The sequence below is a fragment of the Caloenas nicobarica genome, chromosome 14, assembly GCF_036013445.1.
Source record: "Caloenas nicobarica isolate bCalNic1 chromosome 14, bCalNic1.hap1, whole genome shotgun sequence".
In the NCBI taxonomy this organism is placed as follows: domain Eukaryota; kingdom Metazoa; phylum Chordata; class Aves; order Columbiformes; family Columbidae; genus Caloenas; species Caloenas nicobarica.
The window spans coordinates 15262488-15287369 of record NC_088258.1 but is presented as its reverse complement, the minus strand read 5'-3'; the positions used below and the strand labels follow the sequence as shown (position 1 = coordinate 15287369).

General features: G+C 41.2%; 1 protein-coding gene and 1 long non-coding RNA gene across 5 annotated transcripts in view; one reads left to right on the top strand and one right to left on the bottom strand.

The window, feature by feature from the left end:
• Positions 1-24069, top strand: part of MYH11 (myosin heavy chain 11) — a 58460-nt gene extending 34391 nt beyond the window's left edge. For 3 of the 4 annotated variants that reach the window (XM_065644846.1, XM_065644847.1, XM_065644845.1), the window contains 32 exons: positions 1842-1937; positions 2317-2435; positions 2613-2765; positions 3169-3342; positions 3540-3713; positions 4178-4292; positions 5177-5370; positions 5530-5651; positions 5765-5834; positions 5979-6139; positions 6861-6969; positions 7847-7978; positions 8239-8445; positions 8833-8970; positions 9611-9734; positions 10197-10368; positions 11019-11231; positions 11381-11525; positions 11614-11820; positions 12882-12986; positions 13088-13240; positions 13667-13915; positions 14176-14388; positions 15089-15301; positions 15952-16113; positions 16883-17011; positions 17530-17618; positions 17852-17975; positions 18125-18333; positions 18889-18997; positions 19591-19763; positions 23356-24069. In XM_065644846.1, coding sequence (XP_065500918.1) covers positions 1842-1937; positions 2317-2435; positions 2613-2765; positions 3169-3342; positions 3540-3713; positions 4178-4292; positions 5177-5370; positions 5530-5651; positions 5765-5834; positions 5979-6139; positions 6861-6969; positions 7847-7978; positions 8239-8445; positions 8833-8970; positions 9611-9734; positions 10197-10368; positions 11019-11231; positions 11381-11525; positions 11614-11820; positions 12882-12986; positions 13088-13240; positions 13667-13915; positions 14176-14388; positions 15089-15301; positions 15952-16113; positions 16883-17011; positions 17530-17618; positions 17852-17975; positions 18125-18333; positions 18889-18997; positions 19591-19763; positions 23356-23494 — 4892 coding nt within the window. In that variant the 3' untranslated portion in view covers positions 23495-24069. Of the gene's footprint in view, positions 1-1841; positions 1938-2316; positions 2436-2612; positions 2766-3168; positions 3343-3539; positions 3714-4177; positions 4293-5176; positions 5371-5529; positions 5652-5764; positions 5835-5978; positions 6140-6860; positions 6970-7846; positions 7979-8238; positions 8446-8832; positions 8971-9610; positions 9735-10196; positions 10369-11018; positions 11232-11380; positions 11526-11613; positions 11821-12881; positions 12987-13087; positions 13241-13666; positions 13916-14175; positions 14389-15088; positions 15302-15951; positions 16114-16882; positions 17012-17529; positions 17619-17851; positions 17976-18124; positions 18334-18888; positions 18998-19590; positions 19764-20902; positions 20935-23355 lie in introns of all 4 variants that reach the window. The other variant, XM_065644848.1, reaches the window with a different exon arrangement.
• On the bottom strand, positions 7093-17534 carry LOC135994344 (uncharacterized). The gene is made up of 3 exons (XR_010606984.1): positions 17488-17534; positions 9383-9457; positions 7093-7102 (listed from the first exon to the last, which is right to left on the bottom strand). It is a non-coding gene; the product is annotated as an uncharacterized LOC135994344 (long non-coding RNA).
• Positions 24070-24882: the final 813 nt, after the last annotated feature.

Here is a 24882-nt window from a genome sequence, read left to right as displayed (position 1 = left end):
CAGATGAATTAAACCACAGATGTCTCACGGAAAGGGAATGAAGGTTCTCTCATAAGGCCAAACTTGTCAAGCACAGATTTGTTTCTACCTCACCTTAAAAATAACATGAAAACTCGGTTCTGTACGATCAGGAGAGACACAAGATCTAAACACGGGTTGGAGTTCACATACTAGAAGCATGTGGGGATGCTCAAGAAGTTGTGGGAGGGTCAGGGTAACTGTTCTGGCTTTGCAAGGAGATCTAATTACCATCAACTGCTTTTAGGTTGTTGTTAGGAAAGTTCTACTTAAAAAATTACAGCAGGGGCCTACCTCGTCCTGTTGCTGCAGTGAGGACTAGCGGGAGCAGCTGAAGCCAATAACAAAAACTCTTTGCAAACCTTCAAAAGATTAAACAGGCAGCACTTGCTGGAAACACAGCGCAAGAAGTTTTGAAGAATTGGCACCTATATTGGAAAACAGAGAATATATCAGCAAAGAGAAATTATCTCTGTGATGCACAGAACACATGGGCAGCTCTATACAGGAATTTAAGCATGGATCATATCAAATAATTGTCACAATATTTTGCTGTCCATCTGAATGAAAAATTGCAAGGCTTTTTCTTACAAGTCTGATATGTTCCAGCAACCTGCTTGTAGGAGGAACATAACATGCACTCCTGACCTATTTGAATTCCACAGCATCAGTGCAGTTGTCAGCATGCAAAAGTACTATAGCACATGGTGTTTTTAAAGGTAATTTGTGTTTATGAAGGGGAACATTTCTCACTAGAACTACATACACATCCAGAGCAGACTACTGAATTCAAGCCAGCTATAACAACAGTAATGGCCATTTAAAGCCATTTTTTTCAGAACTTTCCAACAACGACCATGAAAAAGTTGCAAAATATTCTGATTTAATTTTGAAAGAAATGGAACAAGCTCAAATAGCTCATATGTGTATTCACTGATTCGGAGACAAAAGAAATAAAAACATAGAGCATGAACCAATGGCTAAACTATCTTGAAAATGTGGCCTGTCAGGACATCTGTGTGGCTTGTACTGCTCACTGTCCCTGCAGCGTGCAGGACCAAGTGACACCTGGTGGCAGCAACAGCCTCACCCCATCACTCGAGCCTGGGACCAGCTGTGGCTCTCATGTAGTTGTCTGAAACCCTTTGATTTCATGCTCTAAAATATAAGCTGTTTAGCACAGTATTCTTCTCCTGTATAAGTTTAACAAATAACTAGAACTCCCTATATTCATGTGCTCTCATCAGCAGATTTTACCACCTGAAGTTAGGCAACATCACATTTACATATACTTTACTAATCAAACATTAATCAATTATTTTTCTGTGCATTGACGCTAATCCTTCAAAGATTTGTATACATTTTATTTTAGTTGCACAACTAAATATCCACCTGTTCCTGCATAACTGGACCTTTAGAAGTGCGACACATTTTTGAGCTGCTGGTAGATTTTTAAAAAAAAATTTTACAGACAGGTACAGGTTGCCAAGTGACTGTGGACAGAAGGTGCTACACTGAAGGGGAGATGAATTCCTGAGACCTGGGGTCTGCCTGGGAAGCAGCAGAACTCGGTTTGGAGGTGCTGGTGTTCCCAGACAGGCCCGTTTACTGCACAGATCACAGAGATGCTGCTCCAGCAGCTCTTGCGCTTCGCAGTTTACGGCCAACTCTTTTAAAGCAAACCTAGCTCTTTCTACAGAGGCACAGAGCACCAGAGGCAATAGAATGAATCTTTGTTATTGCAGAGAGCAGAGCTTTGAAAAAGTGTCCATTCTGTTCCTCATTTATATTATGGTTCCTTATTTATATCGTTTCTCTTACAGGTATACTGAGGGTTGTTTCATCTGTCCTACAACTGGGTAATATTGTCTTCAAGAAGGAGAGAAACACTGATCAGGCTTCTATGCCAGACAATACTGGTATGATTTGCCCCTTAAATTCAATTAACAGTAAGAAACTCATAAAATAGCAGCTGAGTAAGCACTCTGTTTCAGTATTTTTTATTTATTTGTTATTACAGAGATACTTCACGGGCTTTAAAAGATACGCCGTACTTAAAATCAGCTAAATTATCATTTCCTTTTCTAGTAATCTTGAATCCATAAATTGATGAACAGTGAATTTGCTGCTTAGAGCATGAATAATACTTCTATTTCAAGTCGCATCTCTTGTACATATAATAGAGGAGCTTTTAAGGGAGATAAATAACTTCACATACTTGCTGAGCTGCTTATATTCACACTTACTGACCTGCAAAGAGAAAACTCAATCTGAAATAAAAATCTCTTTTTATTCTAGCTGCACAAAAAGTGTGTCACCTGATGGGGATTAACGTGACAGATTTCACAAGAGCTATTCTAACCCCAAGGATCAAAGTAGGACGAGACGTTGTTCAGAAAGCTCAGACCAAAGAACAGGTATCTACTTGCAGTCTGCTCAGTTCTCCTGAAACTATTCTTTCTTCTTTTTTTTTAAATTTTTTTCTTAAATCTTGTCTAAAGGGAAATGTCAGTTTTCTGCCTCATTATCTCGTCAGAAATTAGCATCTAATTGGGTTTCTTCTTTTACTTACAATTTTATCTTCTGTTTTTCAGGCGGACTTTGCCGTAGAGGCTTTGGCCAAGGCAACATTCGAACGTCTTTTCCGCTGGATTCTGACTCGCGTGAACAAGGTTCTCGATAAAACAAAAAGACAAGGGGCCTCCTTCTTGGGGATCCTTGATATTGCCGGATTTGAGATTTTTGAGGTGTGTACTCTGGGACACAAGTTGGCTCAACTCCTTATTATCCAGTGGTTTGGATATGACAGACTTCTAAGTTCAGAGTCACAAAACCAATTTGGTTCTTTCAGGCTGGCCAGCACGGCTCCCAGGGCGACTACCACATTTTCTGGGGCAGAGGGTCCTGCGGGGCTCCGTGTCCAGAGCCAGGGTCTGCTTGTTATGGCTTAGTGAACCCTGGAGAAAGATTTACCACTTGAGAACTTACTCTAGGTTTTCAAGACTTTCTATTAGAAAGATATGGATCCTTCTATCTGAATTATTGTAATATGTAAAAAGAAATAGACGATAGCAAATTTAATTTTGTCATGGAAGTTCGCTTTGGAAGGTCTCTTTTTCATGTTAGAATTCACTTTTTTCCTCTTCACAGGTCAACTCCTTTGAGCAGCTGTGCATCAATTACACTAATGAGAAACTTCAGCAGCTTTTCAACCACACCATGTTTATACTGGAGCAAGAGGAATACCAGCGAGAGGGCATTGAATGGAACTTCATTGACTTTGGCCTTGACCTGCAACCCTGCATTGAGCTGATTGAAAGACCAGTAAGATTCTGTCTCTATAGGTGGGATACAACATCGGTTGCATCAGGGTCGGTTATGTATCAGTACAAGAGAGGCATTAAAGTGATTTCAGCTCCTTTGTTGCCTGGGAGGATTCGTAACGTCAGGGATAAAGAAGGTGCTGCTCTTCCTTGGGTTCTGCCTGTGATGATACTGATCTAATGTCGGTTCCGTTGCAGACCAACCCTCCCGGTGTCCTGGCTCTGCTGGATGAAGAGTGCTGGTTCCCCAAAGCTACTGACACATCCTTTGTGGACAAACTCATTCAAGAACAAGGCAACCATCCCAAATTCCAGAAGAGCAAGCAACTCAAGGATAAAACCGAATTCTGTATAATGCACTACGCAGGAAAGGTACTGGACAGATTAAACTATTCTGACTTAGAGAACTTTGATTCTTTGATGCTCAAGGGGTACCCACATTGACAAGGGATGGCTTTAACCGTATAATTTATATATTAAGTGTTTTAATTACATATGAAAAAAGATTTGCAAGACATTCATGGTTGTGCTAAGCTCACAAGAAAACACAAATAACCAGCACCAGGGTCATTGAATAAGTCCAAGTAATTCAGATTCCTTTCTAACAAGCAGACTTTTAAAGGCAGGGCAGGTGCCCTGCCATGGATATGTCTGCAAAAAGTTTTTCAGCTGCTAGTACACGTAAGAACAAATACTGAAGTCAGCTCTCAACCACAGAAAGCTTTTCACATTATTATTATTTGTACGATTTTGTGTTAACATAGTGCCCTGTGTTCTTGAACACTCCAAATACCTTTATCAAGAACAGATTTTTGACGTAGCACTGTTTCCTGCAGGTTAGCTACAATGCATCTGCCTGGCTAACAAAGAACATGGATCCGCTAAACGACAACGTGACTTCTCTACTGAACCAGTCTTCAGACAAATTCACAGCAGACCTTTGGAAAGATGGTATGAATCCCAACTCTAAAGGTTTAAAGGGGGACACTTCTACCAGAACTGTCTGACAGCTGTCCCTTGCTGGCAGGACACAAGTGTGAAAATGATAAACACTGAACTAAGAAACAATAATAATGTGTTCTAAAGATGTATTCATGGAAACCATCATTAGATAGTTTTAAGCACAATCAAAAAATTTCTGTAATATTATTCAACAACAGAACAGAAATTACTCATTACATTGTTATATTGTTGCTGAAAATGTGATACTGTAGACCTAATTTAACATGGGTTATTGTTGGGGTTTGCCAATGACTTACCTCACACACTCCTCTCCCAGAAGCCCTGCGTGGTTCCCTCCAGCGATGTATAATCTGAACTAAACTCCAACAGAAGAATGTCTGTATGCATATAAACCACTTTGTTTTTAAAAAGTTTATATGGATCTGTAACACATATGCTACAGTATAAATATTTAATACTCATATGAATGTGCATGCAAACACCAGCAAGGTGCATCCAAATGATCAAATAACTGAGGGACATTACTAGCTAGACTTTGAGAACCACTGGTAACAGATGGGAGTCAAGAGGCGGTGTTGTTCCTGGTTCTGGCACCAGCCTACCAGCTGAATATTTTGCAGGACTGTCCTTTTTAGAGCAAACATAAAATATATTCAGTGTATTCAATCACTAGTTAACAACGATCCGTATTTTCATGTTTGACAGAGGTAGATTATTTACCTAGAAGGCTCTTCTAGTACTTTTTGCTTCTACTGCATCGAAACGATGTTAGCCCTCTTTGGGAAGCTGCAGTTTAAGAATGCCAGTGACAAGTGTCATGTGAGGTGAGGACAGTTTATCTAAGCAGTTCCATTCATACTTTTCTGTTTCAGTGGACCGTATAGTTGGGCTGGACCAGATGGCCAAGATGACTGAAAGCTCACTCCCTAGTGCTTCAAAAACCAAGAAAGGCATGTTCCGTACTGTCGGACAACTCTATAAGGAGCAGCTGACCAAACTGATGACCACCTTGAGGAATACCAACCCCAACTTTGTCCGCTGCATCATTCCAAATCATGAAAAAAGGGTAAATTTTAAATGCTCAATTTTCGGACTCCTGGCACATTATTCATGTTGAGCTGCAGCACATCGCGGAGCTGAATTATGTCTTCAAACATAGATATGCAGCTGGTAACATTTTTGTTCGTTCCTACTGTGCTAAAATTACTTTCTGTTCCCTTTTCAGGCTGGCAAACTTGATGCCCACTTAGTGCTGGAGCAGTTGCGCTGCAATGGTGTCTTGGAAGGTATTCGCATCTGCCGGCAGGGATTCCCCAACAGGATTGTCTTCCAGGAGTTCCGTCAGAGGTAGGAATCCCTCAACTTGGTCCCAAATCTGGGTTTACTCGTGGTGTAAGACACATTCGTCTGCACAAAATTTCAGGTGTTTCAACCTCCATAACATCCACGTCTTTCCACAGATACGAAATTCTTGCTGCAAATGCTATTCCTAAAGGATTCATGGATGGGAAGCAGGCTTGCATACTGATGGTGAGGAAAGCATTTTTGATCCTCTTGATAGTTAGGTCTATACTTCTTATATAAAAGCTATTGAGAATAAACAGAAATGAAAAGTAATTTTTAATAACCTAAACCTCAGCACTGGAGGTAACAAATATCCCTATTTTCCTCCAGATCAAAGCATTAGAACTTGATCCCAACTTGTACAGAATTGGACAGAGTAAAATCTTCTTCAGAACTGGTGTTCTGGCTCACCTGGAAGAAGAGAGAGACCTGAAGATCACAGACATTATCATTGCCTTCCAGGCTCAGTGCCGAGGCTACCTAGCAAGAAAGTAAGAATATGTACTAACGAGAATGCCTTCTGCAGCCTTCCATTCTCTGTATAACAAACTGAAGATATTAAGACATACTATTATCTTTGTACTGCATTAGAACCGAACTTGTGTCCGATGAAGGACTTGCTTCCTGCCCAGAAGAGTCTTACTAGTATAATTACAGGGAAGCAATTACACCCTCTGTACAGCAAGTTATCTGAAACAATGACCCCTCATTTAAACACGTTTGTACAAGCGGGAGAAGGCACATTCGAGCCTACAACTGCAGTCCTGTGCGCTGTTACAAGTAGCACCGCTGGCATTTGTAAAACATAAAATAATTTCTTACACAGTTTGGGCATGAAGCCCTGATCACCTAGCGTGATCTCAGTTAATGTGCACAGAACTACTAATAATTCTCTTTTTCTGCACACTACCAAGGCTTTCAAAGTGCTAAGCAAAGAAATGTAAATATAATAGGTTTCAAGAAAGATGATCGATGCAAGTTCCAAGTGCCCATGTACTCTGGAAAGATGTTTACATCCAGAACTGGACCTATGCTATCACTTTTCCTCAAGAAAGCACAGGCACTGTTTAAGTGACAAAAAAATTTGTTCCAGACTTCAAGTCATGTGGTTCATCAGACTCTCATGTCAGAGTTTCTTTGCTTAATGTGTGTATCTTGCAGACACCTTGTATTCTCAGACTGAACCCACTTGCTTTATGTTCTTAATCGCAGAGCCTTTGCCAAGAGACAACAGCAGCTCACTGCAATGAAGGTTATCCAAAGAAATTGTGCTGCTTACCTAAAGCTGAGGAACTGGCAATGGTGGAGACTCTTCACTAAAGTGAGTGACTGCTATCGGTGATTTCCAAAAGAAATTAAACACACAAGACACTGAAGCACATCATGTCAGGCACACACCTTCTTCCAAAGTCCATTGCAGCTGATGGCAAGAGGCTCATTAGCTTCCCAAAATTCTGTGTTAGAGATACTCTGTATAGGTATATGATGCCACTAACATTAAAGTTAGTTCTAGCTTGAGAAGAAAACAAGCAGAGTTTCATAAAAGATTTTGCATGTTTGACTATTTTTAATTGCCAAAAATGAAAGAATTTCACAGGGATGGATAATGAGAAGATAGAGTAGAACAGAATTTGGTGAACATACAGAGTTATGTATCTATGGGGGACTACGTAGCTCAGGAGCTCCCTAACTGGGACACTAAACATCTTCCTGCTGGGCACTCAAGCAAATTCAATCTGTTTTCCTATTGAAAAGGCCTGGCTTTTTTTTCAAGAACAGCCTTCAGTTTGGATTCAGAAAACTGTTCCTACTTGTGTAGAAAACAACATCCTCTGCAACCAGAAACAGGCAGCACCACACACCTGCTGTGCACATCGTGTCCCCGTGCAGCACATGTAACTTTTGTACATCACCAATGGACAAAACCAGGCTTGGAGCCATTCAAGAAGTGGCACTTTTGGAGGCAGAGGTGCTCACAAGGCTCTGAGAATTAACACAGGGTTGGCCAAGAGCAAGACTGCTGAGGTTTGCTGAGTTCAAGACTGTTACATCCAGCTTGGCTGGACGGGATTTGCACAGTACCTGAGTGACAGCAGAAGCGCTGCTGTCTGTGCCAGGCAGCCCGGCACCTCAAAATACCACGCTCTGTAACATAAATCATGACCGGAAACATTCTTAAATAAACTTTTTCTTTTCAGGTGAAACCACTGCTGCAAGTCACCCGCCAAGAGGAAGAAATGCAAGCCAAGGATGAAGAACTACAAAAAACCAAGGAAAGACAACAAAAAGCAGAGAGTGAATTGAAGGAGCTGGAAGCAAAACATGCACAGGTGATTTCCAGCTCTGAGCCACGGGGAAATGCTAGCCATTCCTTCACCACTTCTAGAAGCTATTACAATAGATATGTCTTTTTCTATTGGACTCACAGTAATGGTCCAGAACCAAAGTTCAGTGCAGACAAACATGCAGTTACTTCAGCAGAGGCCCCATGTTCGCACCAGAACCTGGGGCAGAGCTGCCTGCCAGGGCACTGGGACTGGGGACAATTCGCAATCCAGGTCTTAACTTCCTACCCATTGTATTTGCGCAGCTTTGTGAAGAGAAGAACCAACTTCAGGAACAACTTCAGGCTGAAACGGAACTGTATGCTGAAGCGGAGGAGATGAGAGTCCGTTTAGCTGCTAAGAAACAAGAGCTGGAAGAGATTCTGCATGAGATGGAAGCCAGAATTGAGGAAGAGGAGGAGCGCAGCCAGCAGTTGCAAGCAGAAAAGAAAAAGATGCAACAACAAATGCTGGTAAGGAGGAAGAAGTGACAAATACAGACAATAACGTGTATCTGACAGAGGAAAAACAGAGACTGGCAAACCTCAGCTCGTGTGACAGGGCTTGCTGCACAGCCCTCCATACAATAGGTGTATGTGCCACTGAAGTCAGAACAATTGATGCTCTTTCCTCCATAGTTCTCCTCTCCTCCATCTCAGTTTTAAATAAGCTCGTATCTCAAAAATGATTAGCAAATCTTTCTAAATCACCAAGCATTACAGATTGTCTAGTTCTTAATAAAACCAACAAAGTCAACAACATACCCCACATACAGTGACAAACATTAAGCGTTTCCTATAACCTAAGCAGTATTTTATTTCCAAAACTCATGTTTTGTGGGTTCCTTTTTCCCCTCAAAGGACCTTGAGGAACAGCTGGAAGAAGAAGAGGCTGCAAGGCAGAAACTGCAGCTTGAAAAAGTAACAGCAGATGGCAAGATAAAGAAAATGGAAGATGATATTCTCATAATGGAAGATCAGAATAATAAGCTCACCAAGGTAAGCATTGGGGGGCCATTTTCTTTGTGAAAATAGTGCAAGATGAGAGAAAACCTTCTCTTCTGCTAGAACACCAGGAATACTCTTGACTATATAATGTATAGATTCACCAAACCATCAGTCCAACTATCAAACAAGTTTCTGATAATTTTTCCATGCCCATTTAAACAATTCAAAGTTGTGTAAAACCAATGGTTTTGAGGTCAGTTGTGGTAAGAATACCTTCAAGCAAAATACCCACAGCAGTCAAGCACAATCAGTGGTAGACACATCATCTTGGCCTGAAGCAGAGCAAATAATTCTCTTGATTTTCAACTAGTTTCAACCAAACTTCACAATTAAAACTGGAAGTAAGCACATATTCCAGTACTTAGTGACAGGGATGCTCCTCTGAACAGGGCCCTGTACTTACCAGCCACTAGAGCGACAAGATTCTAATGGCAGCAGGTTAGAGGATATGGAAGTCGTACACCACTCCTCAGCTCCTCTGTAACACACAAATTGAAACCTATCACTACAATCTCAAGAAATACAGGATAAAGAGACAGTATCTTGGACATTTTTAATTGGCAAACAGTTGCTTCATGATCACCAATGACAGACACATTTGTTAACAGTAAAGTATTTTATTTTTCTTAAGGAAAGAAAACTCCTTGAGGAAAGAATAAGCGATCTAACAACAAATCTCGCAGAAGAAGAAGAAAAAGCCAAAAATCTTACAAAGCTGAAAAACAAACATGAATCTATGATTTCAGAACTTGAAGGTAACACGAACAAAAATGGTTTATGTCAGTTTTTTGCCCAGGCACACACCAAAACATAATCTGGAGAGAACTTGTAAAAAAAATTGTGGGGCATTTTCCAAATTTCTTATGGTGAAATCGTTTTGTGTGTGAGAATCACCAAAATCCCAGGGTGCACAAACCATACATACCTTTTTTTAAAAAAAAAAAAAAAAAAGAAAAAAGAAAAAATACATATATACAAAAGAGTAGAGAAAATTGGGGAAAAAAAAAATGCTTACTCTGGAGAAAGATAAATAAATGATTCTCTGAGGTGGCTAGACATAAGTGATGATGTAAGGTATTTTGTGTTGCTTCAGAAATGCAACGACTTAAACGTATGGCCTCACTGGAGGCCAGAACATTTTTTTGCGTAAGCTCAAGGTCAGATTAAAGACTCCTTGCACTAACACACTCCCATGACCAAAATCCTCACTTTTTCAGTGCGGCTGAAGAAGGAAGAGAAGAGCAGACAAGAACTGGAGAAAGTGAAGAGGAAGTTGGAAGGGGAATCGAGCGATTTACACGAGCAAATCGCTGAGCTCCAGGCACAAATTGCAGAGCTGAAGGCACAACTGGCCAAGAAGGAGGAAGAGCTGCAGGCTGCTCTGGCCAGGTATTCCCTCCTCAATCTGAGCACAGGCTGAAAACCCAGGCTAGAACAAGTGCTAGAGTCAGGTTATGGTTGGACTTGATGATCTTAAGGGTTTCTTCCAACCAAAATGATCCTATGATTCTATGTGCCTCTGCCCTTCCCAGCCACTGAGATTCTGCAGCCATGAATCTCGTATCTCGGTTACATCCTCCCTGCGTGCTTTCCCCATTCTCCAAATTTGAGAAAAGTTATACTGTTTTTTGCCCATAGACACATAATCTTACCTCCAGATACCAATGAAAACTCCACTTCCCAGTGGCACTGGCAGTGCTGTCAAGTAAAGAATGGAGGGTGACAACAGACTTCATAGGCAAAAGGCAGAAATTATTTCAGAGTCTGACATCGATCCATTCAGAGTCTGAGTGGATTTTCTGTATAAATTCAAGGGAGACAACACTCATCCAAACCTTTTGCTGAACTGGCTGATCAGCATCGCCAGCATTGTGTCCTGATAAAGTATAGCTGCTATATCCATTTGGCATCAGTCCTCCCTCTTTTTTTGGTGCTTTTCTTGCACAGATCCTAGAAAGCTTTGATCTCTGTATACCAATTTCCTCAAAGTGAAATGATTTTTTTTTTTTAACATATCAGATGAAATACTCTCTTTTCAGGCTTGAAGATGAAACTAGTCAGAAGAACAATGCCCTCAAGAAGATCCGTGAATTGGAAGCTCACATCTCTGATCTCCAGGAAGACTTGGAGTCTGAGAGAGCTGCAAGAAATAAAGCAGAAAAACAGAAGAGAGACCTAGGTGAAGAGCTTGAGGCTCTGAAAACAGAGCTTGAGGATACTCTGGATACCACAGCCACCCAGCAAGAGCTCAGGTATGGTGACATAGCACACAGGCCAAAAAAAAATGTCACCAAGCTCAGTACAATACTGTCTAGTGTTATAACTGTGCAGTAGCGCTGTTTTGGCAGTGACTGGAACACCCTTCTCTGCTTCTGCTCCATTTCTGTGTGTTCCCTTCCAGAGCAAAGCGTGAACAGGAGGTCACAGTGCTGAAGAGAGCTCTGGAGGAGGAGACTCGAACTCATGAAGCCCAGGTCCAGGAGATGAGGCAAAAGCACACTCAGGCTGTGGAAGAGCTAACAGAGCAGCTGGAGCAATTCAAACGGGTAAACAGAAATCCCTTTTATTGCAAACTATCCAGTAGACAACACGGCTTCATTTTATAGACCATCTTTCTCCACTTCGTGCTCGTAGGCTAAAGCAAACTTGGATAAGACCAAACAGACACTGGAGAAAGAAAACTCTGATCTGGCTAATGAAGTCAGGAGCCTGAACCAGGCCAAACAAGATGTGGAGCACAAAAAGAAGAAGCTGGAAGTGCAGCTGCAGGAGTTACAGTCCAAATACACGGATGGGGAGCGTGTTCGGACAGAACTCAATGAAAAAGTTCATAAGTTACAGGTAGGAAGGAGTTTGACTTTTTGGTGTGTCACCTCAGGCTTGAGGAGACCAGGTTAAACTGTTCTGTAAGGGTAAATTGGGAGGAATCCTGGCCCTGTCGACTTCAGCTGAAATGCCCATTTTTTTTGTCATCTGTAGCATTCCTACCTTGAACTCCTACTTGGTTATCACACAATTAAACCATTACAACCACTCTGTCTCATAGAAACGAGAGCTTTTAGTCTCCCTGTCCCTCTGTATACGTTGCAGTCTGTGATGCCGTAATGCCACCGCTGGTTCAGTGATTGTGCTGCACCTTTTACAGAGTTTTTTTTCTGTTAATTCATTTTTGGGTAGTGGGGAACATTGATAGGAAAGTGGATTCTGGAAATGGATTAGATAGCTATTATACACATAAGGTGCTCAGAAAAAATAACAACAAAATGAGAATGCTCATCTATGAGTTAGGGTCTAATAAGAAATAACTAAAGATCATTTAAAAACAGTTCTCTGGTAGATGTTCAATGTCTGGCAATACTAATCAAGATTATTGTTACAACTTTCTTCATAGCAGCAGTGAGCTTTTCTTTATTAAGTTAGTGGATACATAAGGAAATACAATAAAAATGCATCCATTTCTGTCAAACTTGGGAAAAGGAAGGAAAATCCACAGAAATCCCTGTTCTCTTTCGCAATTCATTGAAAAGAATATACCAGTATTGCCTTATAAATATGACTAGGTTTTGTTATATAGTCAAAAAATACTAAGGTAGACAAAAATGGCATTAGACCTTGGTGGTCTTAATACGACCAGTCACAAAGATGACACACGCAGACGCTGTAGAGTTTGTGTGTAGGATTTTGTTCCACAAGACTTAAATCCCACATATTGTCCAGAAAAATTATGGCAAAATTGTGAATTAAGCTAGGAACACTGCTGGTGCTTGAGGTGACCCAGAAGCATAGGAGAAGATTCACATCCTGTTCAGCGTTAAGATTTCAATCTAGAGCGAACTAAAGTTTGGGGGAAGATTTTGAAGTTGTGCAAAATAACTGAGTTGATTCACTGTGGTGTCTCACAGGTTGAAGTTGAAAACGTTACTGGTTTGCTCAATGAAGCGGAAAGCAAGACAATCAAATTGACCAAAGACGTCGCAACCTTAGGATCTCAGCTACAAGATACACAGGTAAATTTTCATGCAGTAACAGCTCATCTACGATATTTACGAATGCGCTATAAAAAGACCTGAACTAATGACTGTATTGCTGATTGATGTGGTGACTGCAGGAGCTGCTTCAGGAAGAAACGCGGCAGAAGCTCAATGTGTCTACCAAGCTTCGGCAGTTGGAGGATGAGAAGAACAGCTTGCAGGATCAGTTGGATGAAGAAATAGAAGCAAAACAAAATCTGGAGAGACATATTTCAACACTGACAATACAGGTATCAGTGCCACAGCTAAATCACGAGCTCCATCACTCAGTTTTGTCAGTAATGCCAGAGGTTTCTGATCTGTAGAACCACCCTGGCACAGCATGTGGACCAAGACCTTCAGGGAACCAGTGCTGGTGGCCTAGATGGCATCAGTGAAGCTCCACAATGAGCCAGCAGTCTCCCTTTCTTTAAATCACCATCTCTAGGATGGGTACAAATGCAAGGTAGCTCCCAAGACAGTCTTGCACACTAGGCCTGTATGTCCATACTAGGTCTGCCTCATTTTCTGAAGGCTGGGTGATGGGTAACCAGTTACTAGCTTCACATGGGTCAAATTAGGTAAGATTTCTGGGTCTTGGCTGCCTCCTGGCCATCTTCTCTGCCCAGCTTTGTTGTCGCTGCTATAAAGATTTGTCCTCTGTATTCAAATTTCAGCTCTCTGACTCCAAGAAGAAGCTACAGGAATTTACCAGCACAGTAGAAGTCATGGAAGAAGGCAAAAAGAAACTTCAGAAGGAAATTGAAAGTCTCACTCAACAGTTTGAGGAAAAGGCTGCTTCTTACGACAAACTGGAAAAAACCAAGAACAGGCTCCAGCAGGAGCTGGATGACCTGGTGGTGGACTTGGACAACCAGCGTCAGCTGGTCTCCAACCTGGAGAAGAAACAGAAGAAGTTCGATCAGGTATGGATTAAAGATTCTCCCTTGCTTTGTTATCACCTAACTGCTCCAGAACTCACAGAGACTCCACTGCTTCAGTGAAAGATAAAGCAGGCACAAAAGATAAACGAAGATTTAATTAGAGATATACTGGTTAATTTTGTACTTATACACATCTATCAAAAACACAGAGATTTTTCTCTGCCATTAACAACTGACAAGACAGTTGCAACAGAAAAACCCTCTTACCAATGACTTTCTGCATTAACACTATCTTTTTACAGATGCTAGCTGAGGAGAAAAACATCTCTTCCAAATACGCAGATGAAAGGGACAGAGCAGAAGCTGAAGCTAGAGAAAAAGAGACAAAGGCTTTGTCGCTGGCCCGAGCACTTGAAGAGGCTTTGGAAGCCAAAGAAGAACTGGAGAGAATGAACAAAATGTTGAAAGCTGAAATGGAAGATCTTGTCAGCTCCAAAGATGATGTTGGCAAGAACGTAAGTTTTGGGCTTAGAACAATTTCCACAAAAATAACTTAAAATAGCAGCTAACAAACAGATCATTGTTTTCAGTGTGGGAGATTCTCTGTAGCACACAAAGCCATCCAGTGAGATCAGATATTTCATGCAGAATTCAAAGTTTATTCCATTTGGGCTCAAACTTTCAAGAGACTTGGCAAAATAACTGTAAGCCATCTTTATTTTTAACATAACTTCAGGCATGAAGAAGATTCTTATTCACTTCTAATACTGAAAAAACATTGAGATTCTAAATAATTTACTAGTTTATTAAACAGCTTTGAAGTTGAAAATTCTGCAAATCTGATTTTATTAGTTGTATTTGACTTTGCCGCCAACCTAACATTTACCTGTATAGCTGCATCAAACTTCCACTGATAGATTGCCAATCACTTATTTTATTACAGCAATATGATAATGTTACTTCTAACACTAAATAAATTATGATACTTGACTAGATTAAAATTGAAAGTTTGTGACAAAGAGAATCTCAGGTTATTTTAAGACAGGTTGGCAAGTGTAAAAAAAAAAAAGCTAATTTACAATTTTCAGTGCAAATTAGTTCACTCATTGTCCACACCTGACATTCTGAAATGTGGCCCATACTGCAAGTAGACTGTTTAACTAGAATAATTTTTATTTCTTCTAACAAGTCGTCTAAATTCTCATTGCTTGAAAGGTCCACGAATTGGAAAAATCTAAACGGACCCTGGAACAGCAAGTAGAAGAGATGAAGACCCAACTAGAAGAGCTAGAGGATGAACTCCAGGCTGCGGAAGATGCCAAGCTCAGGCTGGAGGTTAACATGCAGGCCATGAAAGTCCAGTTTGAAAGAGATTTACAGGCCAGAGATGAACAGAACGAGGAGAAGAAAAGACAACTCCTTAAACAGGTACCATTCCCTATTTTTGCAAATACCTACCCACACCAAGTGAAAGTCCCCAGCCTCATGCCATTATTAAAAGTACCTTACTATAGTGAGAAGAAAACATTATATTGCCTTGCACTTGGCAAATAAATAAATAGAGTAGGTTATTGTATTTAAAAAGGCCCAAAACTGCATAACAGGTTTTTTTTCCCCCGTTTCAGTAGCAGGTGCACAATTGCTGAGAGACGTCGAAATTTAACACTATAACCAATATAGTACAAAACATATGAATTGTTATTTCTGCCACAGAAGGACCTTGCCTATATTCTCAGTGCAAGTGAAAAAAGACGAAGTCTAATAGATCTGCCTTCTCAAGGTGCACTGAATGGCTACAAAAGCACTGGAAATTACAGCTGACAGGACACAGCCTGTTTGCACAGCACAGCTGCTGTCAGCATCATTTGCGATACACAGATTTCCATGAATACAGAACCCGAATTGTTGACACCTTTCAAGAATCTTCAATTTTTGGACAAAATGGAAATCTATTTTAACTGCCAGGGAAATCACAAATAATAGATACATAGGGCTGTAGCCATTATTCAGACATACACAGAGTGTTTAAGAGTGCTCAAGGACTTTCCTAAACTTCATTTGCTTTCTTTAATGATCAGCTCCATGAACATGAAACGGAACTGGAAGACGAGCGGAAGCAACGTGCCCTGGCAGCTGCAGCCAAAAAGAAGCTGGAGATTGACGTTAAGGATCTAGAAAGCCAAGTGGATTCTGCTAATAAAGCTCGTGAAGAAGCCATCAAACAACTTCGCAAATTACAGGTATGTAACCCCACAAATATAGTTTTTCCCACTACTGACTTTCGTACAGTCACAATGTGAAAGTTGGTGACATCTGTGGACTTGATGCCTATTACAGATGATGGGTTAAAGGGAGAGTTTTAATGAGACTCCCAGATTCAAGTATGTGTAGCGTAATGCTCTGTTTGAACAACAATAGAAAACTGCACATGGCAAACCACAAAAATCTTAAATTTCGTCATTGCAGAGAGATTCCAAAATTTTCTGGTCAACACTTATCTGCTCTTGACTTACCCACATGAAGGAAAACATAGATTCCCATGTAGAGAAAGAAGTACAGGATAAAAATCTATTACAGGGCTTCAATCCCAGTTCTAAACACTTGACTCAAAAGCATTAAAAAAACTGTTCAGAAATCATGGTGTCTCTGCATTAGCATTTTCCTGTTTATACTATAAGTCTCCATATCAGCTGTTCTGTCATATGCTGCCAGCTAAACAACAAAAAGGGATGTATCGGAAAGATTAAGACTGCACATGTACTGAAATATTCAGAGGAAATAAAGACAATAAGCATTACAAAAGCCACAGTGTGCAAGTGGAAGTGTTGCTCTTCTTGGGGTAGCATTTCAGACCTGTCCAGCATGTGCTAGCTCATCTCTCCAGAAAATAACTTAAGCAGGCATTATGACTATGTAAATGTGTATTTGTTCTATTCTGTCCAAATTTCTTTCTACTGAAATTGTAATAAAGGCAGACAAAAATAAATTTCTGTTATTCTTTTCAACAAGGCTCAGATGAAGGACTACCAACGAGAGCTGGATGATGCACGGGCTGCCAGAGAAGAAATATTTGCCACAGCCAGAGAAAATGAGAAGAAAGCAAAGGGCCTGGAAGCAGAACTCATCCAGCTTCAAGAGGTAAAGTGGGAACTTAGAGCAGTATAAAGCAGACTACACAGGACCTTCGGTAGCAAAACAGAACTACAATGAAGTAATAGAATAGCTATCAGGGACAGAAAGCTATAAGCAGCACTTATGACAAGTTCCACGTGCTCAGTGCACTCCACTAAAGTTGTTGGATCTAAATCTGAGCACAGCCAGATTAATCTGAACACTTCACCTTGGAGGAAGGCACAGTTCACCAGGCTTAAAGGGAAATGATCCAACACAAAGTGTTTGCAATAGCTATAAATTCCTGAAGTCTTGTTAGCGCTATTATTCCTACGTGTATTATATGGCGATCTTGTGACTAAAACCAATAAAATACAAACCAGCTGACAGCTGCATAAAGTACATTTCACAGTGCTTCTATAGGATTTATGATATGACATCTTATACCAGTTTTAGAAAATTCATAATCCTGCGTATCATGCTATAACTGTCTGCACACTTACTTGCTCATTTCTTCACTATGCTGGCTCTTCCTCTTCTCCTAGGATCTGGCTGCTGCAGAGAGAGCTCGCAAACAAGCAGATCTGGAGAAAGAAGAGATGGCAGAGGAACTAGCAAGCGCCACTTCTGGAAGGTAGGAATAGTCTGGATTACTCACAAGGCTGCAGACATGCTGCTGAACGCTGTATACGTTCCTTTCCCAACAGCCATCTGGTCTTGACAACATAAGATGCACACACATATGACTAGTCTCATTGAAATATCTAGTTCTCTTTTCTTTATAAGTTATTGACAGTTGATAATAGTTTCAAACACATTTGAGTGGTCACAGCCATAACAACACACTTACTAAATTCAAACTTACAGGACAAGCCTTCAGGATGAGAAGCGGCGCCTGGAGGCAAGAATTGCCCAGCTGGAGGAAGAGCTAGAAGAGGAGCAAAGCAACATAGACGCAATGGGTGATCGCATGAGGAAAGCGGTGCAGCAGGTAGGGCACATTTCAGCACCTGTCATGCTCTGTTTGTATTCCAGCCAAAGCTTTTGGTGGTTCTGAATAAATATTTGAAGAACTGCCACCTGTCATTTCTCAGAAAGCATGCAACACTCCCGACAGTGTCCATATTCTCCTCCTTGCAGGCAGAGCAGCTGAACAACGAGCTGGCAACAGAGCGCGCAGCCGCACAGAAGAACGAAAATGCTCGGCAGCAACTAGAGAGGCAGAACAAGGAGCTGAAGAGTAAGCTGCAGGAAATGGAAGGAGCTGTGAAGTCCAAATTCAAAACTACCATCGCTGCTCTGGAGGCCAAAATCGCTTCTCTTGAAGAGCAATTGGAACAGGAAGCCAGGTATGGGTTTCCTGGAGGGCACAGCTCTCCATTTATTGTTCCAGTTAACAAGACAGAAAGCAAATGAAGGCATACAGGATTTGTGTCATCTGGCTCTCAGTGCCATTAAGGCTTGGTAAACTCTCCCTTACTTAACATTTCTTAGACATACGGCCAGTAATTGGAATTGTTACAGGTTCTGATTCAGAACAAGTTGATTGCTGAAAAGTTCTACTGGTATCAAGGGCAAGGACCTGCTCCCCTGCACTTCAGAGTAATGGCCCTAGACCCTGCCAGGGTAATCGCCAGAACACATTGTGCCATTTGTAGGATTACTGCTTGAGGAAATCACCTTGCGTTTTAGAACAGATCTCCTGGAACACCTCTAGCATGCAGCAAACACACATTTGTTTTGATCAGAAGAACATGACCTTTCAGTTTTGCTTAGAATTCATCTGTTAAATTCAGTAAGGCCTTTAACACATGGGTCCTTGGTGCCCGTTTCATGCAACGTGCCTGAGGCAGGTGAGGACAACAGACCTTCCACACCACCAAACACTGCGCTGTCCTTTGCAGAGAGAAGCAGGCTGCAGCCAAGACGTTGCGCCAGAAGGACAAGAAGCTGAAGGACGCGTTGCTGCAGGTGGAGGACGAGAGAAAGCAAGCGGAGCAGTACAAAGATCAGGTATCGGGCTGTACCAGGAGGGTCTTGGTCTGCAGCACAAGAATTTTCAGGTTTTACCCTAAGAAAGGGAGATTCCATGTTCTGCCTCAAAGAAATAGCCCTCTAGAAAGCAGACTGCTTGGATATCTACACAGCCCTTTGCTAAAAGACAGAACATTATTATTCTTCTTCCATGCTCAGTCAAGTGCCAAAGCACTAGTTTATGTCAGTCAGGCAGCTGCAACAGCCTGATGCACAGTCATATATAGGACTGTGCACAACATCCTTATTGGTATATAAATAGAGAGGATAAACATGTTTTATTTTAAAATTTTAGCTTTACCTCATGCACACCAGCCTGTAAGCCAGAAAAGCCGGGACATAGGACTGTGAAGCAAAAGAAACAACAAGGCAGTGTCTGAATACAGTAACTATCAGCAAAATGAACTCCCACAAAGTAAAGTTATTTTTACATTTTTTATATTTTAAGCTTCTACCTTTGATTCAGGCCATGTTTCAGTAAAACCCTCAAGAGAAGTAAAAAAGTAAAATAAAGAACATAAAGCTATTAGATCTGTTTTGAATTAAAGCATTACTCTAAAATTTCCCTTTAGGCCGAGAAGGGCAACCTACGACTCAAGCAACTGAAAAGGCAGCTGGAGGAGGCTGAGGAAGAGTCTCAGCGGATCAACGCGAACCGCAGGAAGCTGCAGAGAGAGCTGGATGAAGCTACTGAGAGTAACGAAGCGCTGGGCCGGGAGGTTACAGCACTGAAGAACAAGCTCAGGTAGAGTGCCCTGGTTTGGGACAACCATTCCCACTCATTGACAACCTGGAATTTTGGAAAAAAAAACTAGAGAAATTTAAAAAAGATATGTTCAAGTAAAGAACAGATACTGATAATACTGCAAAGTTACTCACTCCTTGTATGAGCTTGGCAGATACAACAACAGGCCAAAGTCGGCAGGTGAGGAGTGTTTCATAGACCACAGCAGTCTCAGGATTTCAGCTGTGAGGTGAACAACTGTGATAACATGACACAGGCCTTACTCTTTTTCTAATCAAAACTTCTGTTGGCCTAAATAGGAACAGAATTAGGCTTGGTTGCTTTTGAAAACACCATTTTTATGATGGCTGTATCTATTTGTACAGAAGCAGTCACAAAAGGGTAGAAATGCTTGTGCTTTTCACACTTCCACACATGCAAAACTTGCACACGACGACTGCAAACAGTCTTAGACAACATCATAGGTAGCAAAGGGCAAAGCACATTATATGACTCTTATCCAAAAGTCTCCTTGGACTTCACCACAAAGGGAGTGGTGTCTCAGTGTCATGAGACCAACGAAAAGTTCAAAATGTCCCTTTGCACTTTCTTATTAAAGCTGACTGGGAAAGAGATGAAACTGTGGTCAGTCACTGCATACCTGAGCTCTCCTGCACACACTGTGTTTGGAAACACCAACTCACTGAGACAAAGAGGTTGGCTTGAATTCTAAGGAAAATGCTCTATCTGCATCATCACACCGTACAACTTTGCTTCCTACCTAAAACCAACAGTATTTCAGATGAAAGTAAAGCACCTGCCTAGTTGTGTTCTTGAAGCGTGTGTTTTGCCAGTGTGTTTACCAGTAACGTGCACGAACCTTCCAATGTGGATTTACTCCAAAGTGAGGAACGAAAGATGCGGCAGCCTTTTCCATCAGCACCAGCTTGGCTGCCGCATGCCCCTGCCTGCTTTATGAAGCAGTGGCTGTGTCCAGCCCTTTGCAATAGAATAGCATAAGGCTCACTTTTTTGTTTTATCTAAATGTAATGTAATTGGCTGTAATGTACTTGGTTTAATTATTTTAAAGTAATATACCTACCTCTGATCATGACAATGTGCTTAGTATAACTGCCCAGGACTCTCTATCTCTGTTTCAGAGGGACACAGGAACCTTCGCATGACTAAGCAGGTACCATGCCTTCAACTTTGCAGCTCGCTCGTACTGTACAAATTTCCATTTTCTTTGGCCCAAGTAAAAATTATGTGAGGTTTCTGCAAACTGTGAAGGCTTGGATATCTTGGCATTAATCTGTTTTATCAAAAGAGACAAATATTACAATAATCTAGCTACCATCAGCTGTTCAGTGATATGTCTTTCTTACAAGTAGGTCATGTACTGATGTAGACTTACCAATTCTCACAAGGTCTACCAACAGAGTACTTAATAAAGTACTCTGACTTTTCCTGCATGAAAGTTGTCTTTTTTTTTTTACACCTCATCTTCGTGCACAGACACAAAGATCAAATTTTTTTTCAAATTAAATACACCATTGATTAGTAAAATTGATTAAAAGGACTAATAAAGTGTCACAGCATGCCATTAGAATTTCACAGTATTTTTAATGCATATTGTAAACTTGACTCTAAGGTAAGATCCCATCTAACTCACCTGAGATTTGGGAATATCTTACTTGCATGTGATTTATCACACTTAGAGCACACAATCACAGACGAAAGCTAAAATCTTGCCTTTCATTACACTGTACTCTGTGCCTGTATTGCTTACAAGGAGCTACTACTTAGGCTTTTGGAGCAGACATTACATTGCTTGTCTACTGTTATTAAAACATAGAGCACAGCCACAGAAATTAATATTGACACTGTCACCTAGCACAGCATTATACTGTATCACATTGTCTGGAGATAGGAATTAAAAAAAAAAAAGAGCTACTGCCTTGTAATATTTGTATATATTCTATTTTACATATGCTGGATTTTGCTGTGAACACACGAATATTTAAAGATGGTGTCTTGTCCTTGCATGTGCCTTTTAGTCAGCCTAATATTTCCCATGGGACTGTTATTCAAGCACTTATTCAAAGGTAGATTAAACACAGAGATGCTAAGCAAACACTAACACTTAGGGATTGTCTCAACTACATGCATTATTCTAAAGCTGCTAATGCAAATGACCACGTGGATATTATCAAACCCATGAACCTGTTTAAGAGGCACAGATATAAACAGAAAGTGTTTATCCGCAGGGCCTATACCAGTTTATCAAGTATTAAGTTTATGCACGTTGCAACAGTTGATGTTAGTAAGTGGTTAGCGTGTGACAGAGTTCACTCCTCTGTAGCCAAAACTGTCCTGCACGGTTGGGTTGGACTCTGGCTGTTACTCCCCACCAGCCCCACATTCTCTTATAGCGCTTCAGTGAATTACTGCAGCATAGTTACTGTACAAGTGACTTGTGAGTTGGAGTCCAGAAAGCAGGAGTCCAAGGGGGTAAAAAGCTCTTCCTGATGAAGACAGAGATCTTTCTTGACAAGAAGTGATTAATTTACTGGCCTAACTTTTGTGTTAGCAGATATTTGTTATTGCTGTTTATCACAAAACAGCAGAAAGTACTGTTAGACTCTGCCAAGCACACGCCAGGGTAGCAAAGACATATCCTTGTGTTCAATATATGCCATTGGCACCAGAACGAGGGTTCACTAACTGCAGAGCTGAAAGGAAGTTTTATTATCCAGCTAATTGCACACGTGTGCAGAACTTTAAGGGCAGAACTGTGGAAAACAGACTACATCACATTTCCACCTCGGAAACACAGATTTGTGCCCCTGAAATAAGTTAGTCCAGCCAATGTTCCTAACCCACTTCCCTCGTGTGGAAGATGGAGCTTTGGATTTAAATAGCTGCTTCTGGAAAGACAACATCAGCTTAGTCTTTTGCAAGGACAAGACAAGCCTTTAAATATTTATGCATGATTGCTGTACCTAAAAGTGCATAGTCGGATGTATTTAACATCAAATTAGTAATTTTGGCACAATGTTCAGTGATCATGTATTTGTTCTATTGCTTATGTCTGTGGTCTCAAGCCTTTACAAAGGTTTGCTTAATGAGGGGCAAGTGAGAGGCCATGTTACAAAACTTAAGGGTTTTGTAGCTCAGACACAATGGAGGCCAAGAAGAGACAAACGCGCCTTCTCACTTACTCGCATCTCCCCAAAAATTAACCTTGAGGACCAAAGTGTCCCTGACTGGGGCTGTGGCTGGGAAATATGTGGGGATGGGAGGGAGATGCTGCAGTCCCCACAGGGGAAAACATTGAAATAAAGGGTAGGGAGGGTTGCAGCAGATGAGACCATTTAGCAGAGAACTTTAAGCACAAGAACAAGAATCTCATCCCAGTTCCGAGCAACTGGGAGCCTCAATCTGCCCACAAAGCAGTACAGAACAGAAGGCTGTATGAGAGGCCCACAGCTCTTGGCTATTCTGCATTTAAAAACCACAGCCCCGCAGGTACTCTTACAAAACTCTCTGCTTATTTGTGAGGACCACAAGTGACCTAACACCTGATTTTATTATTTTTTTTCTCTTCCTGCAGGAGGGGGAACGAGCCAGCATCTTTTGCCGCACCCCGTAGATCTGGAGGCAGAAGAGTAATTGAGAATGCAACAGAAGGAGGTGATGAAGAAATGGATGCAAGAGATGGAGATTTCAATGGAACAAAAGCCAGTGAATAAACACGCTTAAAAAAATTGCACTGCAGCAAGGGGAGGGAGGACAGTATTTAGCACTGTATAAGTCTATTCTTAGTGTCAAGGTCACATACATCCACTCCTCTGACAATGATAAAAGCACAACTGCCTTGTCTCCAACATATAGACTGACGTTAAAACTACTCCAATACTTATTTTACCATGGAGTGTATCTGAAAAGGTGGGGGGTTTTGAATACTCAGAGTAATTCACTTTGAGAATCTTCCAGAAAGTGAGTTCTAGTAGCTCAGATTATTTAAATCCCAGTGAACTATAGTTTACACAGGATTTGTGAGACTGTTACAGGGGAGAAAAAAAAAAAAAAAAAAAAGAAAAAAGAAAAAAGGCATTGGTCAGTTAATCTTTTCTTAAACTTTCATTTTGTCTTGAGTATTCGATTAATATAGGTTTTTTGTCTGGTTACTACACCCCTGATGCACCATTCACAAAGTGGAAATGCCTTTTTAATCACTTACAGAAAAATAAAAAAAATCATTTGTTCAAATTAAGTCAACTGTTACAGTTTTATATGCACCATGGATGTGCTTACACACCAATAAAAGTCTATAAAAACTACTCCAGTATTCTGCGTACAGGTGTCACTTGGGTGCAATATCACATGCTCGAAGGGAATGGGGAATGCAGAAGAGCTTCTTTACAACTCAAATACTTTTTAGAAAAGGTTGTCCTGTAATCATTAGAACAAAGTCCTGATTTTCTCCTAAGCAATTGCTTTTGAAGGAGTAACAAAGTACACACATGGAACTGAACAAAGTACTTGGGCCAGGTTTGGTTATCCCAGGGACACACGGTGGTCACTGAGGTGACCCAGGATGTCCCCAAGGGCTGACAGCTGTGACACAAGAGCTGCAGGACATGTGCAGCAACTGGGAAGCAGGTAGGGCCCTGAGCATCTGTCTGTGGGCATCTGAAGCCCCCCTCAAAGTCTGTGTGCACTGATATTTCCAACTAAAGCCTCTAAAGCAGGCTGGAAACAAAGAGAAACAGCCGTGCACACTGAAGACAGTAATCCAAGCCAAGCTGTTCTGCAGTAGGGGATCAGCACACAGATGCTTTTTATTTGTGGAGCACTCCAGCAGGACTGCAGCTCACCCCTGGGAGCTACCAGGACCAACCCATGCAGCTCCAGCACTCTCAGACAGCAGCTCTGTGCTCACACTGGGGCAGCAGAGAGCCACGCACAGCAAAGCCAGGCTAGAATGACTCTAAATGGTGTACACAGATCTTACTCAGTGTCTTAGATTCTACAGCAAGTGAACCTTAAGCAGTGTGACTACTGGGTGAGCAAGTCATGCAAAAACATCCAGCCTGACAGCTAATGCAATCATCTGCTAAATCTGAGCTTTGTTCCA